The sequence below is a fragment of the Portunus trituberculatus genome, chromosome 49, assembly GCF_017591435.1.
Source record: "Portunus trituberculatus isolate SZX2019 chromosome 49, ASM1759143v1, whole genome shotgun sequence".
Taxonomy (NCBI): Eukaryota; Metazoa; Arthropoda; class Malacostraca; order Decapoda; family Portunidae; genus Portunus; species Portunus trituberculatus.
In genome coordinates this window covers 3,278,520-3,297,787 of record NC_059303.1, presented here as the reverse complement: position 1 = coordinate 3,297,787, position 19,268 = coordinate 3,278,520, and the positions used below count along the sequence as shown (strand labels likewise).

Genomic DNA, 19,268 nt, shown 5'->3' with positions numbered 1-19,268 from the left:
CCAGCCAATCAGTACTAAGAAGTGGAGAGTTGATAGTTATGAGTACTAAAAGAGTAACGTATGATCTTGGTAATAGAGAATAAAAACAATGGCCATAAATCAATAAGATAAAGCGGTACGAGACATTCATTAAACTTAACTCTCAAACATCTACAAAACCATCGCACCATCTCTCTTCCCTATCCTTCCCTCGGGGCGGCGCAAAACACCTCTTATACCTCGGAATTCATGGCGTGTTTGAACCTATCGCTGTCCTCGCCACACACACGACCAGCGAGGAGAGAAGCATTTCGAATATTGTTATTGTAAATTTGTTGAAAAAAAAATGAGAACTGACGATTAATTACAAAACGTCTTAACCATTCGAATACGTTATAGCATACTTTATTTTAACTCCTTTTTTTTTAATCTACAGCCGTCTCTAAACATGGAATAGACTAGACACTGGAATGCCCCAATTTTCCCGTTTTTCTTTCTGTATGTGGTTGTAAATATCTTGAATAGTGGCTTTACTACTGAATAATACTTTAAATAGTGTGAATTGTTGGTTATTGAAAGAATCAAGTAAACAATTCTGATTTTTTCCTAATTTTCTGTCTCTTTGTAATTTTATCAGTCTTCCTTTTCCAATACTGAGGGAAAAATTAAAGGAAAAAGAGAAAATAATAAATACTAGTTAGACATTTCACGGAGGGAATAGAGAAAAAGTAAAGAAACACCCTCTTTAAATTTTTTCTGTTATTGATGAAAGCTGAAAAATATATTCTTATAATGTCTTTCCCTAAAATTTTGCATAATTCTGGCAGGTGTGTGTAAGGGAAGACGTAAAAGGCAGGAGGAAAACAGAGAGCCAAGAACACAAAACCCAGACCTTGTTATAGATGAATAGTGAGAAATCTAAATTTTCAATATGCTTTTCCTTAATGTTTTCTATATAATTCCCGCAGAATGAACAATGTAAGGGAGGAGGAGGAAAGGTACCAAATAAGAAGGGAACCAAGAACACGAAATTTAGAACTTGTTATAGATGAACATTGGAAATCTATCATCACTTTATGTTTTCTTCAGTTTGTTTTCTACTTTCTCTAACTCCAGCAAACTAAGAAGACGTGAGTAAGGGAAGGAAGAAGTGAAGGGTACGACGACCGAGGTGCAGAAAAAGTGCTCTGATTCACTGGCGCTCAAATTCTTTTCAGCTCAATTTTGACGTCAGCAGGAAGCAGTTTCTTCCCTTCGCACCTGCCAGGTAGAGACGGAGGGGCGGGAGACTGGGAGGGAAAGAAGGAAGGAGGGATGGAGGGAAGGAGGGAGGGAGAGAGGCCTACCTGGGAGGAAACCATTATTATATCCATCATTTGTAACAAGACCGGATGCGTCTCCAGTCTTCCAAGAGAGAGGGAGAGAGGGAGGAGGAAAAAAAAAGAGATAGAGAGAAGGAAAGGTCTTTGAGGAGAGGAATGACAAGATGAAAGAAAGGAAGACAGAGGGAAGAAGATGCCTGGTGAAGGAGGGAGAAAAGGTAAGTCAGGTGACAGAAGGGGAAGGGAGATGAGAAGCCTGAGAAAGGAAGAAAAAAGAAGTGTCCAAAAAAGAAAGACAAGGAAGAGCCACCGACTGAACTGGGAACGGCAGCGAGGAAGGAGAGGAGGAAGCAACAAACACAGAGGAAAAAGAAGAGAAGGAACATAAGAAGTATTTTACGCCAAGAGACGACGTAAAAATTAGAGACTTTGTGGCTGGAGTGATGGAGACTTGCTCGTGTTTTTGGCTTTCATTATTTTTCCTCTTCTCTTTACTTCCTTCTTCTTCCTCCTCCTCCTCCTCCTCCTCCTCCTCCGCCTTCTGTTTCCATTCCTCTGTTCTTCATCCTCTAATTCTCTTCGTATTGTTTCTCTTACACTTCGACTTATTCTTTCTCTTCTTCCAATTTTGTTTTATCTTTCTTCTTCACCTCCAATTTCTACTCTCACACCCTCTTCTTTTTTTTCTTTTTTTCATCATCATCATCATCATCATCATCATCTTCTTCTTCTCTTCTATTCTTCATCTTTTAGTTCTCTTTACCATTATTCCTATTCTTATTCGTTATCCTTCTCTTTGTCGTTAACCTCTTTATTCTTCTCTGTTTTCTTCTTTCTCTTCATTATCCTGCTACTATTTCTCCACCACCACCATCACCCCCACCACACCTCCTCCTCCTCCTCCTCCTCCTCCTCCTCCTCCGGGCTCAACAGGATGGAAGTTCTTCAACACCTGAATTAAATTGGTACCTGGATTTTCAGGTTTCAATCCGAGTTGCCAAATACAGGAAGACATTTCAATATCGAACAAAAGGAAGAAGATGGAAGACAATAAAAGGGAAAAGAAAAGATCAGAAAGGATAGAGATAAATGTAAAAAAGGTGACAATAATAGGGGAAATAATGCAACAGTAGTGAATAGAAAGGAAGAGAGAGATAAAAGAGTAACACTAAGAAGGAAGGAAGGAAGGAAGGAAGGAAGGAAGGAAGGAAGGAAAGAAGGAAGAAATAACTGGATACGTTGTGGTGAAGAATATAGGTACAAAAATACAAAGATAGGCATGACATAGAGAGAGAGAGAGAGAGAGAGAGAGAGAGAGAGAGAGAGAGAGAGAGAGAGAGAGAGACGTAGCGGGCCTAGCTGTGATGTACAAAATACAGCAACAGCGAATCCCGCATCTCGAAGCTCTCCGCCAGCCCCTGCGGCGGGCACAAGTGACCACCCGGGCTGTCACTTTAATGCCTGGTGAATTATTTCAGTGCCGATGCCGTATTTGGCACCATCAACGTCAGTACGTTCACCATTATGGTAAACTGTGGAACACTTTAATTGCTGCACAGATACACTTCAGTGAAATGAATCTGCAGCAATTCAAGAAGTGTGTCAACATCTGGTTGCCATAAGCACCAGAGTAACAATTGTTAAAAACATTTAGAGTTAGGCTTTTAGATAGGAACACTAAAATGTTCCTTTAGCCTGTAAAGTGCTACATCATAGGTAAAAATATTTTGTAACATACTCTTCAACTATGTATTGATTTGTGTAAAAAAAAAAAATAAGAGAGAGAGAGAGAGAGAGAGAGAGAGAGAGAGAGAGAGAGAGAGAGAGAGAGAGAGAGAGAGAGAGAGAGAGAGAGAGAGAGAGAAAGAAAGAAAGAAAGAAAGAAAGAAAGAAAGAAAGAAAGGAAGAAAGAAAGAAGGCAAACAAGCAAGCAAGCAAGCAAGAGAGAGAGAGAGAGAGAGAGAGAGAGAGAGAGAGAGAGAGAGAGAGAGAGAGAGAGAGAGAGAGAGAGAGTAAAAATAAAAAAGAATACACAGCTTGGAATGAAAAAAGTGGAGGGAATCGAGGTCAGTGAAGGGACACACACACACACACACACACACACACACACACACACACACACACACACACACACACACACACACACACACACACAGGGAGGGCAGAGGGAAGGGGCAGTTATAGAGGCGAGTGATGGATCTACACAATTTGGACAGGTCGGCTTGCCAGGGAATATCATAAAAGGAACACATGAAACTAAAAGAGAAAAAAAGAGAGAAGAAAAAAAGCTAGTGTTCCTATTTTTTGGTATTGTTTTGTATTAATTAAAGGTTTTGTTTTGTTTTATTCATGGATATTTGGATTCTTTTGCTTTTTTTTTTTTTAGGGGTTCTATTTTTGCTTTACTCCATTTGTTTATTGTTGATTTTTTTTCTTCATCGTTCCTTTATTTATTTCATCTAACTCTTTTCGTCTCCCTTTTCTTTCTTTTGCTTTTTTTTTTCTATCTTTTATTGAGAATCCATCTATCTTTATTCTAATCTCACATATTCCTTCCTCTATTCTTTTCTTCTTTCCATCTCTACTTGACTTTCTTTCCACTTTTCTTTCTTGACTCGTTCATTTTTTCCACTTCTCTCTCTCTCTCTCTCTCTCGTTCTCTCTCTCTCTCTCTCTCTCTCTCTCTCTCTCTCTTTCTCTCTCTGTCTTCTCTCATATTCAAACACTTTCCTTCCTTCCTTCACTCTTCTATCTCTACTTGTGCCTAATTCTTTCCATCTCCCTCTCCTTCCCTTGCTTCATTTCTATTTTATCTTGTTTTATCTCTCTACTTTTCTTTTCTTATCAACTATTTCCCTTCCTTCCTCTATTCTTTACTTTCCTTTCCATCTCTAATTACGTTTAATTCTTTCCATCTCCCTTTCCTTCCCTTGCTTCGTTTCTATTCTATCTTATTTTATCTCTCTACTTTTCTTTTCTTTTCAACTATTTCCCTTCCTTTCTCTATTCTTTACTTCTCTCTTCCATCTCTAATTATGTTTAACTCTCCACCTCCCTTTCCTTCCCTTATTTTAATTCTATCTTATCTTTTTCATCTCTCTACTTTTCTTTTCTAATCTTATCCTTCTCTTCTTTTTCTATCTCTTTTCCTTTTCATCTCTACTTACCTCTAACTCTTTCCACCTTCCTTTTCTTTCCTCTGGTTTTTTTCCATCTTGTTTATCCTTCTATCCTCCTCTCATTCCTTTCCTCTGGCTGCTTTCTATATTGTTTCTCTCTCTCTATCTTTTTTTCTAATCCCTCACTTCCTTTCCTTCCTCTACTCTCTTATTCATCTCTACTTGTGTCTAACTCTTTCCAGCTTTTTTTTTTTTTCTTTCTTCCGTTTCCTTTCTATCTTGTTAATTCCTCTTTCCGTCTCCATTTTCTTTCCTAGTATCTTTCTATCTTGTTTGATCCTATCTTTTTTTTTCTAATCCCTCACTTCCTTTCCTTCCTCTACTCTTCTCTTTTCCATCTCTACTTGCCTCTAACCCTTTCCGCCTCACTTTCCTTCCCTCCCTCCCTTCCCCTCGCAGCATCAGGAGTAAGCATCGTCCGGCGCGGGAGAGCCATAAAACACCTGGAAATGGGACACACACACACTTTTCCAGCGTGATGAATGTGGCAGCGATGCGTCACCTCATCTCCGCCTCGCTGGGTGCTGGCGCCACGCTGATCCATCACGCGTGTTCCGGCTCCTCCCTCCACCCTCACTCTCACTGTCACTTTCACTCTCATTCTCATTCTCACCTTCCCTTGTTTTCCTTTTTTTGTGTGTGTTATTTTCTAGTTTTCGCGCTTCCTTGATTCCTCACCGTCATTATCATTATTTTTTTCTCTAATCTTCATTTTTTTTATTCTTTTACTTCTCTTCTCTCTTCTCTCTTCTTAACATTTATTCTTGTCTTTCATTTTTTCAATATTTTTCTACTCTCCCGTTCACTTCTTTTCCTCTTCTCTTATTTCATTTGCATCCTTCACTCTCCTTCCCTTCACTCCTCCTTTCACTAACTTTTCCTCTCATGCCTCTTTTACTTTCTTCTATCTCTGTTCCTTCTTTTCCTTGTACTTCTTATAATCCATTTTCATTTCTTTTTTTCCTACCTTGCCCTAATTATAACGCTTTCTATTCTCTCTTGTTCTTTCCTCATTACATAATTACCTGATCTCTCTCTCTCTCTCTCTCTCTCTCTCTCTCTCTCTCTTTCATTGACATAGTGGATGGTTTTATTTGTGAATTAGAGACAAGAGTAAAAAGATTATTGAACCCTAGAGTGTGGGATGATGATCATCATCATAAACAGCAAGAACATTAATCGTAGTAGTAGTAGTAGTAGTAGTAGTAGTGGTGGTGGTGGTGGTAATAGTAGTAGCAGCAGCAGCAGCAGCAGCAGCAGCAGCAGCAGCAGCAGCAGCAGCAGCAGCAGCAGCAGCAGCAGCAGAGTAGCACAGCAGCAGCAGCAGCAGCAGCAACAGCAGCAACAGCAGCAGCAGCAGCAGCACCAGCAGCAGCAGCAGCAGCAGCAGCAGCAGCAGCAGCAGCAGCAGCAGCAGCAGCAGCAGCAGCAGCAGCAGGTGCAGCAGTTGGTGCAGCAGCAGCAGCAGCAGCAGCAGCAGCAGCAGCAGCAGCAGCAGCAGCAGCAGCAGCAGCAGCAGCAGCAGCAGCAGCAGTGGCAGCAGCAGCAGCACCAGCAGCATTATTACATTATTATTATTATTATTATTAGCAGCAGCAGTAGCAATCGCCGATACACCACCACCACCACCACCACCACCACCACCACCACCACCACCACCACCACCACCACCACCACCACCACCACCACCACCACCACCACCACCACCACCACCACCACCACCACCACCACCACCACTGCTGCACCAACACCATCACCACCACCACCACCACCACCTGCCAGCACCACCACCATCACCACCACCACCACTGCCAGCACCACCACCACCACCACCACCACCCCACCACCACCACCACCACCACCACCACCACCACCACCACCACTACTGCCACCACTGCTACTACTACTACTACTACTACTACTGCTACTACTGCTATATTACTACTACTATTACAACTACTACTACTGCTACTGCTACCGCCACTTCAAAACCGGTACTTCTACATTCTACCTCGTACATTCGTCTTCCCTTTGGTGCTTAAAAATTATGTAGCGGGTCCCTTGCCCATCCACCTCTGCTCCCTCCGCCCCCCTCCTCCCCACACCCCGACTCGCTCTCCCCACTCCGCCGCGCCATCACACAAACAACTTATACCAAACTATCGCGGGCGAGGGGCCGATTTCCAGCCGAAATGAGTTTAGGATCCATCTCGATCGATTTTTGAAAGCGACTGACAGGCGACCATTGTGCTCCACTGTATTAATTCTAATCCAATAAGATCTCATTCATCAAGCCGGCCGAGGCCTCCTTTGTCCCGATGCGGCCACCATGAAAATTGTACAAAAAATCATAAAAAGCGCACAAAATGGATGGGTCGAACGAGCGGCGGCGGCTGTGTGTCTGATGTCGTGGGACGCGCTGGCTGGCTGGCTGGCCGCGGGGTAATTATATGTAGCAGAAATATTTGTCGCTGCCCCGCCGGAAGTGGCCGGGCGGGAGGGCGAGCCTGGTAGTTCAGGAGTCGAGTTAGATCACTAATTAAGGCCATTTAGAGTTGTATTAATATCAGATTGACCAGAGGAGGTCTGACACACGGTAGCCGCGTCACGTCACCATGATGACTACATTACTGCTGCCACAGACGCTACCGCGCCGCCCCGGCAACGAGGAGCTGATGTATGGCTTTGTAGCAATAGATTACGATAAATTACTTCCGCCACGGACGACCGCTGAACCTGAACGTGGCGTCGCCTCGGCCGCGCAACGACGCTCCTCTGGCACAAAAAGACAGAAAAAGTGAAGGTCAGTGTTGTGAGTACTCCCCTGAAGAGCCGCGAGTCTGGCTGAACGAGGGACGTTTGTGCGGCGCTTCAACACGACGACACTTCATTACGCTGTCCGTCGTGTGCTTCCGGCTGCGACACGCGGCTTCCTTGTGGCTCAGGCGAGGGAAAGGAGGGGGGGGCCTCCCAGGGGACTATTCCTCCTCCCCAAGGCTAAAATACACACCAAGGGAGGAAAGGTGAGTCGCGGTGGGTAATGAGGCCGCCGTCCCCTGATGGATAATACTGACAACGACAACCAGACACCCACGCGCGCTCCACCCTCACTCATAACCTCACCTCCCCGCCCTCCCTCGTCCTCCCTCACCTTCCCCAACACACGCACGTTACTTACTGCACCTCTTCTCTCCCTACTCTCCCCCTACACTTGCCTGTCACACTCACTGCCGCCCGACGAGCCGTACATTCTACACTCGTTCATTTTACACTCATACACTCACACATACACTTGGCACTCGTCTCGCGTCTGCTCACACAAACAAAACTAAGAAGAAAATCAGGGCGGCATACGAAACTCATCTAAATCAGCTCGCCAAGATAAAAGAGGGTCTTTCCCCAACACTTCATAATGTAAACACACACAGCTCCCTTGTTCCACTATACATAGACACAGACACCCCGTGCATGGCGGAAAGGTGTGGAGTGCTCTCTCTCTCTCTCTCTCTCTCTCTCTCTCTCTCTCTCTCTCTCTCTCTTAAGGAGTCACGCACTTTGCCTCACCACAACCACTCCCTCTCCCTCTCACTACCCACCTTACCTGTCGTCCCTTCAGATATACACCTAGGCTAACACAACTCACCTGGGATAATTAGCACAACACCCGGTCCTCCTCCTCCTGTTCCTCCTCGTACCTGTCTTCCCTGTCACCTGAGGGAGGGTCACCTGTTAGCTGGGAGTGAGTATCTAGGAGTGCCTGGGAGTGCCACACTGTTACCAACGACAACAATGAAGGCATCAGGAACGGAGGGGTGAGGGTGGGGGGAGAGAGGGCTGGCATCGAGGCCTGGCTATAAATAACGGTGCCGCTGGTGGTCATATATATCATTGCAATATTGGTAGTCACACCACGACCGCCAAATGATCAATTACCACATAAATACTTCTTGTCTGAGAAATATATATTGGGATTCGATAATTCACTGACGGTATGAGTTAGGAGGTGCCCGCGGCGTGCCAGGACAAGACAGTGCTATACTGGAGGAGGAGGAGGAGGAGTTAACAGAAAGCAATTACTGGGTCTAAACGGTTCCAAGATACAATATAAACAACTACTACTAATATGTCTACAATTTTGGTATGTGACTGCTGCTACTACTGCTACTACTGCTACTACTACTATTACTACTACTACTACTATTATCGCCGCCATTGATCATCATTCTATATAGAGTTGTAATAACGATAATAGTAGTAGCAGCAGCAGCAGCAACAGTAGTAGTAGTAGTAGTAGTAGTAGTAGTAGTAGTAGTAGTAAAAACGATAACAATAATAGAAACAGTAATAGTATGAATTACAACACTAATGATGATGATGATAATAATGATGATGATAATGATGATGATGGCAATGATGATGGTGGTGGTGATGATGATGATGATGATGATGATGATGATGATGATGATGATACTTCTACTACTACTACTACTACTACTACTACTACTACTACTACTACTACTACTACTACTACTACTACTACTACTACTACTACTACTACTACTACTACTACTTCTAAACAAACATCAACAACAACAACAATAACAACAATAACAATAACAACAACAACACTAATAACACCAGCAGAAGCAGCAATAACACACCACACCTAATGAAACTCAGGTCACGCAATCACCTCACCTGTTACTTTCCACCTGTGTCCAACTGAGACCTCCTATCCCTCCACACAACAATGTTTTCTCAGATGGCTCATGGGGTAGAATCAAAACAGACCTCCACACACACACACACACACACACACACACACACACACACACACACACACACACACACACACACACTTCCTTCTCCAATTCGCTACTTCCATCACCTTCTCTCCACTATCCCCTCCCTTACTCTCACCTCTCCACCTCTCCACCCCCTCTCCTGCTCTCTCCTCTCTACTACCTCCCCTTACTCTCACCTCTCCACCACCCTCTCCTACTCTCCCTTTCTCTCCACTTCTCTCTTGCTCTCACTTTCCCTCTCCCTCTTCCATCCTTCAGCATTCTCTCCTGTCTTCCCTTCCTGTGTCTTGACTTCCTCAGAAAATGCAGATGGGAGGACAGTCAGACGGAGCGACAGACAGGCAGGCAAGTAGAGGTGGCTAGATATATGTAGTGTACACACACACTCTCTCTCTCTCTCTCTCTCTCACACACACACACACACACACACACACAGCAAGCCACATCAAGACACAACAATCTTCAGCGGTACTTTTTTGCTTCTCAGAGCGGGAAAGTATTTGCCTTGGGAGCTAAAACGAAGGCGAGAGTATTTACAGCGAGCAGCCAAACCTCCTCGCCCAGCCACAGCGAGGAGGAGGAGGAGGAGGAGGAGGAGGAGGAGGAGGAGGAGGAGGAGGAGGAGGAGGAGGAGGAGGAGGAGGAGGAGGAGGAGGCATTGAAGCAGGGCGGGAGAGGCGTGTTGTTTGTAGCGCCCAACAGATGTCGCCCAAAGTCTTGCCTTGCCTTGCCCCTGTTTCTACTCAGCCTGAACTCGACAGCCGCCGCTCTCCACCTTGCTTCCTTGCTTCCCTCTCTGTCTCTGTCCGTCTCTGTCTCTTTTCTAATTCTGACGTTTCAAGATGAATTTCTGAATGCAGTTTTGTGGGAAAGATATGAGAGTGGTGTAAATTCATGTTGTATATCGTTATTTTTTTTTAATATTTTTAGTTCCTCGTTTTGTTTCGATTGATTGTTGTTGTGAGTGGACTGTGTGTGTGTGTGTGTGTGTGTGTGTGTGTGTGTGTGTGTGTGTGTGTGTGTGTGTGTGTGTGTGTGTGTGTGTGTGTGTGTGTGTGTGTGTGTGTGTGTGTTGCTGGTGAAGTGGGCTGTGATGTCATGATGCAGTGAATGATGAGTGATGTTTGTGTGAAGATGATGATGGTGATGCCTTGTTTGTGGTGATGGGGTGATACTGTTAGAACGTCGAGACATGAGGGTCGGACTGTAGGGGCGATGGTAGTACAGTGGTGGTGATACACTTACAATATGGCACAGAGTGGAAGACTGTAGCAAGCTGTGACGCAACGAGGCTCTACTTATGTTGACACCCAGTAAAACATGAGCGTAGGTGACATAATATCTGTAAAACAAAGTAAGAAAGAAGAGTGTGGTGTAGCAAGATGCACAATCACCACATCATCACATCAGGACACTATACCATCATCACCTTACTATTAATACCATACTCTTTATACTAATACCATCACCATCCCACTGTACAAACTGTAGGCTAAACGATGAGTGGATCTACTTAGTTAAGGAATGAATATCTAAGTTTCTCTCAATATCATCATTCTTACTATCGTGACAATCTGCAGCTTAATCTATCTCTACCTAAGTTCTCAAGTCCCTTCACCATCATTATCATTACAATCATCACCATCACCACGACCACAATAATCACAAGAGGAGCTTAAACCATGACTGTCTCTGCTATAGGTCTTTCTCCCAGTCGTTGGGTGTATTGTGCTAAAACAGTGTTGAGAATAGTGAACTATCTGGCACGCCCTGGTGTTATCTAATCCCTGAGTGGCGGTGGGGCGGGAGAGGCTCCACGTGACATGGCTCAGGTGTTTGGACAAGAAGTGTCTCCTCTCCTGCAGAGAAACACATGCTACTGACCAGACCTGTCCTCTCCTCACAGCTCCTCGTAATCACTCGCTACGTAAACATTTCTAGTCAAATAAGTCTCAGCTGGCACTGGGCAGTCTTGGCAGGTATGTGGTTAGTAAATGTTCGCTTCAACTTTCATTTAGCAGAGTTTTGTTAGTGGTGGTCAAGGAAGTTTCTTAGCTAAGTGATAGTAAATGCTCACTTTATTTACTTTCCTTTAAGAGTGAAATCTGATCAGTGGTGAGTCACGAGGTCTCTTAAGAAAGTGAAGAGTTTTAACTGCTACACTGAAGGGGGTGAAGCACGGCAGGCCCAGTGATGTGCCAAGTGTCATTTTGAAGTGACATGAGCGTTCTTGTTTTATACTGTTAGTGTATTGTTGACAGCTTCACATTTCCCATTCCGGAGCATCACGTGTGGCAAGAAGTAGGATGAAATGGTTTACCCAGACAAAGGGGAGTGAAAGACAGGAGACCCAGCGATGTGTCAAGAGTGTTTTGGTTCCATAGTGTTAGTGCATTGTTGACAAAATCAGTTACCATTTTCCATTTTATTGTATCACGTGCATGTGACAAGAAAATACTGATGCAAGTCAAGTAAAGAACAAAAGTGGTCAGGTTGTCATTCCTCTGTGCTGCAGTGAGAGGATGAAGTCTTTCGTTACAGTGTAGTATTAGGATTTCTTTCTGTTACAATGTTGTTAGGGTGGTGGTGGTGGTGGTGGTGGTGGTGGTAGTGGCGGTGGTGGTGGTGGTGGTGGTGGTAGTGGTAGTGGTAGTGGTAGTGGTGGTGGTGGTGGTGGTGGGATCACCTTTTCCTCTACCAATGTTTGTCAGTGTTGGTGGAGGCTACACCAGGAACAATGATCCGTATGCTATATGATGTCAGACATTTATAGTGACGCACTATATTGGCTTGGTGTATCAGTCTTCATTCTATATGTGACTGTTTGTCTTTTCGCGTCCGTGTGTTTACATTATGCATCCTTGGGTGTTGCATTCTGTCTGTGTGTACGTATTTAGTGGTGTGCAGTGGGCGCGGCGAGGGCCACACCTGTCACAGTGCTCACTTGGCAGCCAGGACCCAGAGCACTTGTGCCTGTCTAAGAGGCAGCTCCAGGTACCGCGAGGGGCGGGAGCACCTGGTCGTGAGCCTCGCCGCTACACCCACTGCACGTGCAGGCAAGTACAATTTACGGAGAAATATGAGACCCGCCAGAACAGTGTCTTGTGACAATTAATTTCCCAGATTATACACAAACTTGAGCAAAGATCTCTTCTGAATACATTATGATATCCGGCTGAACGTAACGAGTGTCAGTGATGTAGGATGAAGGGGGATATGGGATGAAGGGCTGAGGAGCGTGGCGGCCACAGCAGGGCGCTGGCACCACGTCGTCAGCGCCTCCGACGACGCCGGGTAGAGGCGTGTGGAGGATTGCAGACCGCGCAGAGAAGGCAAAACATTTAGACAAGTTCTGGAAGGAAACGAAACGTCGGGCTGCTACTCGACTCCGCCCACCGTGGCGCCGACCAATAAGCAGGACGGTGCGGGTAGTGACGACCAATGGGGAGCCGTCCCCGCCCTGTACACACACGGACGCACACATGGCCCGCACCCGCATATTACGTTTACACATTTTGTTAAAAGTTGTGTTTGTATTGCGTGTGTGTGTGTCTCTGTGCGGGTGTGCGCACCGGCTGATTGGTGAGCGACACTCGGTGACGACTGCCCGGCCGCGCCGCACCACTGCGCCGCCGACGCTCGCACGGCCTGCACGTCCGCCCGCCACCCGCTCCTGCCGCGACCTACCGCCCGCAGCCGCCCACGCCGCCCGCGCGCCCACGGCCTGAACTCATCTCGACAGTTTTAGTTGTTATTGTGTGGCGTCGATTCTCAGAGAGACACACTGGTGCGCTTATCATAGTTGGTGGAGACTGTGTCAGTTGTGCCGGGACTGGCGAGGCACCAGCATGGAGGACGTCTCTGCCCACGACGACAGCAGAAGTGTTCGCTCCGGGGGGTCCGCTAGCGGGCGGTCTCCCCCGCCTCTCTCGCCCGTCATCACCAGCATGGTAGGTTGTGTGTCCCCGAGCAGCCCACCGCCACCCCTCATGGCCGCGCCGCCCCTCTCCGTGCCCGGACCGTCGCCGCCCGGAGGCCACTCGCCGCCAATCTTCCCCTCCCCGCCGCCCACCTCCCGGCCGCCACCTTTCCTCCCTGCCCTATATTTCTCCCACGCCTACAACTCCCCGCCGCCCATCCACACATCTGACCCGACAGCAAATGACTGCAAGCTGGTGGAGTATCGCGGCCAGAAGGTGGCGGCGTTCATCATCAACAATGAGACAATGCTGTGTCTGCCGCAGGCATTTGAACTCTTTCTGAAGAACCTGGTGGGCGGCTTACACACTGTCTACACAAAACTCAAGCGGCTGGGCATCGAGCCGCTGGTGTGCAACGTGGAGCAGGTGCGGGTACTGCGGGGCCTGGGCGCCATCCAGCCCGGCGTCAACAGGTGCAAGCTCCTGGCAGTGAAGCACTTTGACATCCTCTACAAGGACTGCACAACCGCCAGGTAAGACATGGTGACTCTCGTACTGCATTACCGCTGGCCTAGTGCCGGCGGAGGCCTCACCTGCGTCACTTGTCCAGCCATGTGGGTGGACTCATTAATAATGCTTCCTCATACCTCTTAGTGATATGTTGATTAACGAATCCAGTACCTAGACCTGTAACAATCATAACTGTAGGTCTCTTGTGGCATGACTCATTGATGTCTTGGTAAAACTGTCCTGCATAGGAAAGATTGGTACACACATGATACCTCTTTTTTAGCGTCGATAAGGATGAGATGTGGCGGCGCGTTGAGGCTGTTGTGGCGGGAGGGTGTGGCGCCCGCCAGTGCCAGGGAGATGCGGCGGCCTCCTCCGCCGGTGTTCCGTGGGTGTTCTTGCCATGGCGTCCAACGTTAGTGTCATTCCGTTCTACACACATATCTTGTATCAAAGCTTTTGGCAGCACGTGACATATTCCTGGAGGCGTACAATGACCCTTGCTAAGCTGCCATGTCAGGTTCTCACCCGCAGTGGGAAAGAAACATCAGAGGAGAGGTCTAATGTGGCCCCTCCCCTCTGTCGTGGAGGGGACGAGGGGGGTGAAAGAGAATGTCGAGCGAGACCCTCGTGAGCGGTGACCGAGTAATTCAAGAGGGAGGGTGAGGCAGGGCGAGGCGAGGGGAGGGTCCTGGCTGCTAGATCGACATTCTAGGGAAGGAAGGCGACCACCCACGTTAAGCCCCCGATAGCTGACGGGACCCTCGCATCTCCTGGGGCGAGGAAGACTTCAGGTGAGCTTCCCGTGATGCAAATTTATTCAACGGCAAACGGTAGTGACCGCCCAAGTGATGCGTACGGTTAATATGAAGAATTTTCTGAAGCACTTACACCTATACAGAAACTGAAACAGAAAGAGGGAATTGAGATTAAGATGCGGATTAAGTGGGACTATGTGACGGAGCTCCGGCAATATATTGATGCTGCACGGCGGTGGGAAGGCCGCGGCTGGAAGGTGGTGATGGGACCTAGCGCGACCCTGACGGCGGGGCAGCAGCCTGACTACTAATGGAGATTCATTTTGGCCTTACACTGGGCGAGTGTAACAATGAATATCTATAAATGGAGATGCAGAAAATACGTATACGTTAAATCTTTGATCAAACGCGACTTGTTGTGAATTTTAAGCCAAAATAAACAAAACTTCCAAAGGTTTAGTTCGTTTACCTTCTGACCCCGCAACAAAGCGTCGTCTAGCCAGCTAAACCACAATCTTCCTTGAGCCATGAAACCAAATAAACTGGCGGAAAAAGAACTAGTGCATCTAAGACACAGCAAAGAATGCCTCTTGTATTAGCTAGAGTTACAGTCGGCGCGAACCACAACTCAGTGACAAGGAAGGACAGAATATACTATAGTATCAGGTGGCCGGGAGTTCTCCGCCGCTGCCTCCGCCGCCGCTGTACAACCACCAGTCCTCGCAAGCTTGGATTCATGGCTCGAGGTGCAGAGTAAAGGTTCTCCGTTAGGGCGTCAGCGGCGAAGGCAGCGGCGGCCCGGACGATGCCCCCACTCCGCCCAAAGTGACATCCTTGCCCCTCCCCCCCTTAGCCTCACCTCCCCTTCCCCTCTTCACATGGACCCATACGCACACACACACACACACACACACACACACACACACACACACACACACACACACACACACACACACACACACACACAGAGTCTCTCTCTCTCTCTCTCTCACACACACACACACACACACACACACACACACACACACACACACACACACACACACACACACACACACACACACACACACACACATACACACACACACACACACACACACACACACACACACACACGCTTAGTAATTTAGTATTATTCCTTAAATATTGTGAAAGTAATCGAACAATATTCTATGGATACAATATTATTCAAAATACAACTTGAAGCATTTCAAAGAAATCACCGCTGAAAAGAAAGAATCTGAAAAGATAAAATAACAGAAAATTATTTAGTTATCCATTTAAGCCAAAAAAACTCCTCCGTCAAAAAAAATAGTCTTGTTTTCAAAACCTACAATTTTTCAAACATGACAATTTTTTCCCCCTTCATAGTGCTTCATGTCCTTTTGACTTTTCCCCCTCACACTGCTTCATATCTCTTCTATTTTTTTTCCCTTAACAGTATTTCGTATTTCACTGTTTTTCCCATTACAGTGTTTCATGCTTAGTTTTTCCCCTCCCTTTCCTATGCTTCACTTTTTCCCCCATCCTTCATGCTACATTCTCACCTCCATACAGCGCTTCAAACCCCTTTTTCCCTACATATCCCATATCTAACAGTCTTACACCTCTGTCACTCTTCCCTTTAGTGCATCATACCCTCATATCCCCTTACAGTGCCTTTTCACTTAACCCTTACCCCTCATGCACCCCCGTTTCCCTACTTCCCCTCCCTTAGCCTCACCTTCGCCATCCCCAAAATTCGCGGCCGCAGGAATACCAGGCATACTCCGCCCACTTATCAGGGTTTTGAGGCATAGTCGGCGTCCTCCCTCACAGCCGTGGATATTCTATTATAGTATTGCCTCCCACCGACCTGCTCTCTGCCCCACCTGCCTCATGCGAGCCTCGAGTAAGGGAAACCAAGTTGCGTATATTTTCTTCTCGTTATATTCATTTGGGTAATAATGTTTTTGCTGTTGTGAAAGGAAAGCCACGTGTTTGTTAAATTTGTAAATTATTGTGTGTGTACTATCATCTTTTTCAGTATTTAGTTTCGTGTTTATTCTTTTATTTATTTATTTATTTGTATTTTTTTCTATTTATTAGCATGGATCAAATATTTCATAAAGTGGTTTGAGATAGATACACGTGTAACAAATGTAATTGAGTATTGGGTGAAAACTGGAAATACAATTAAGTCAGTAAATCATAACAGTAAATTGAATTACATACGAGTGAGACAAAAATATGATAAAAGTAAATACACGAGGAAACAAATAACGAAGTGTTCAGATAAATATAAATACACAACAAACAGGTACACTAATTACAGAGATACATGTTTTTGTAGGACAAGATAATACACATTCAAGATTTTCATTACTGGCACATATGATCTTATTGTCACGCTGTTTGTTGCATACTTTTAATGTCCCTTGGTTCACACACACACACACACACACACACACACACACACACACACACACACACACACACACACACACACACACACACACACACATTGTTTTTCCTTTATCTATTCATTTACTATCAGCCACGTCCAGTATCGTACCTTCTTTTACCACTTTCTCATCTCTCTACTTATGTCGCTCCACGTCCACACTTGCACTGTTTCCTTGCTCTCTCTCATCACTCCGTCTCCCTGGCTTCGACACGGATCACTGCTGAACACTAGATATACCATGTCTGTAATAGCCACACACTATGACATATTCTCGTAATAGATTTGTTTATTTCACAGTGTCCCTTATATTACGCAAAATATTCATGATACGTTGTAAGTTGCTCCACATTCTTTATAGACAGGATTTTTATTTTTATTTTATTTTTTTTTTAATATATCTGATCATGTTTGCTTCACTGTATAAACAAGACACCATGACGACACTGTAGCCTCATCTCACACCACAGCTTACCATATCACACACTACAAATGAAACACCATCACCAATTACCAACATTACCTACTCTCTCGGACCTGCACGGGGACTGACAACTAAGTGGGCCTTTTTCATTATCACAATTTTTTTTTGTTGCCTTAGGCCAGTTTTCCCTTCTTACATAAAAGAAAAAAAAAAAATCCACCACATGCTACACACAGTACTTCCCCTCACACCACATCTTCGTCACACACCATACACCATGTATTTGAACCACTAAGGAACAGAACAATAGTAAGGTTATCTCTTTATCTATCATTTATGGATAGAAATAATTGATAGATATAAATAGATATGTTTAAACAAAGACTGCCACGTGTTAGTTTGATGTCCTATAGTATTTTCTTCACTTTCTTACATTTCACAATGCTCTTAGAAGAAGAAAAAAAAATGCCCATTCACGCTGATAGTGAGTTTATAGTTCAGAGTATTTCAAGCAACTTTGGAACGCTTTATATATTTCTTTTTTACTTAAGCATTTTTATATTCGGTACTGGGGAGTTTGGAAGTTACACGAGGCACCACACACTCATAATGAAAACTTGGGTAATAGATAAACTTCCTTCCCTTTCTATTAAGTGCAAAATAATCGAGTATTTAAATCATGACTTAGAGTAAGCATTGTTTCAAAAGGTGGGGTCTCATTTGTGTGAGTAGGAAGATAAGACTAAACTCGCCTGGGGAAGTCCGAATGTGTGTGAGGAGCGAGGTGGGGACATGAAAGGCTACCTGGCGATGGGGAAAGGAAAGCAGCGTGGATACCAAGCTTGTATATTTCCAGTGGACACGAGCACAGCGGGACACAACCTCAGAACCTCACGCAGGGGGAAGGCGCCTCGTGGTACTCATTACCTTTCATAAATTCAGAAGCAAGCACACACACACACACACACACACACACACACACACACACACACACACACACACACACACACCTGACCACACTAGCCACAGGAAGGAATGAAGGAAAGAAGGAAGGTGAAAGCCAGACGGTCAAACAGTTCCTCAATTCTCTCTTTCTCTCTCTCTCTCTCTCTCTCTCTCTCTCTCTCTCTCTCTCTCTCTCTCCCGCATTATGCAAACACGTCACTAATGCATCAAGGAGTTTACGACGAGGTAGCCGCATGCGTTACAGCCTGGACGTGGCCTTTATGATACAATGATAAGTATTACCACGGTGTAACTCCTGACGAAGGGACTCCACTCGCTTCCCGCCACACACACACACACACACACACACACACACACACACACACACACACACACACACACACACACACACACACACATCCAGACAGCAAGCGATGGATGACTTCAGGAACGTAGGTGAACAGGGGAATGGTGAGGGATTGATGGATGATGACGGATGACGGTAGTTTAGGGGAATATATCAGAGGAGACGTGGAAAGGTAGGACGGAGGAGAGGAAGCCTAAGAAAGGCGTAGAAGGGCAAGACCAAAGATGTATTTGAGATACGAGTAGAATGGATGAAGGGGCGACGAGAGAGAGAGAGAGAGAGAGAGAGAGAGAGAGAGAGAGAGAGAGAGAGAGAGAGAGAGAGAGAGAGAGAGAGAGAGAGAGAGAGAGAGAGAGAGAGAGAGAGAGAGAGAGAGAGAGAGAGAGAGAGAGAGAGAGAGAGAGAATAAAGTAGAAAGTTAAAATAGGATAAAAATGCGAATCCAAACAACAACAACAACAACAACAACAACAACAGGAGGAGGAGGAGGAGGAAGAGGAAGAAGCAATAAGACATGAAACTTAGAACCAGTAGGAGTAAACTAGGGAGGAGCTCAAAGAAAAAAGATAATCATGCACACACACACACACACACACACACACACACACACACACAC

General features: G+C 45.7%; 1 protein-coding gene across 20 annotated transcripts in view; it reads left to right on the top strand.

Annotated features, from left to right (window-relative positions):
* Positions 1-12,841: 12,841 nt before the first annotated feature.
* Positions 12,842-19,268, top strand: part of LOC123499082 (dachshund homolog 2-like) — a 109,578-nt gene continuing 103,151 nt past the window's right edge. For 2 of the 20 annotated variants that reach the window (XM_045246689.1, XM_045246691.1), the window contains exon 1: positions 12,848-13,738. In XM_045246689.1, the coding sequence (XP_045102624.1) occupies positions 13,134-13,738 (605 nt within the window). In that variant the 5' untranslated portion in view covers positions 12,848-13,133. Of the gene's footprint in view, positions 13,739-13,998; positions 14,131-19,268 lie in introns of all 20 variants that reach the window. The other 18 variants (XM_045246693.1, XM_045246690.1, XM_045246695.1 and 15 more) reach the window with 13 other exon arrangements.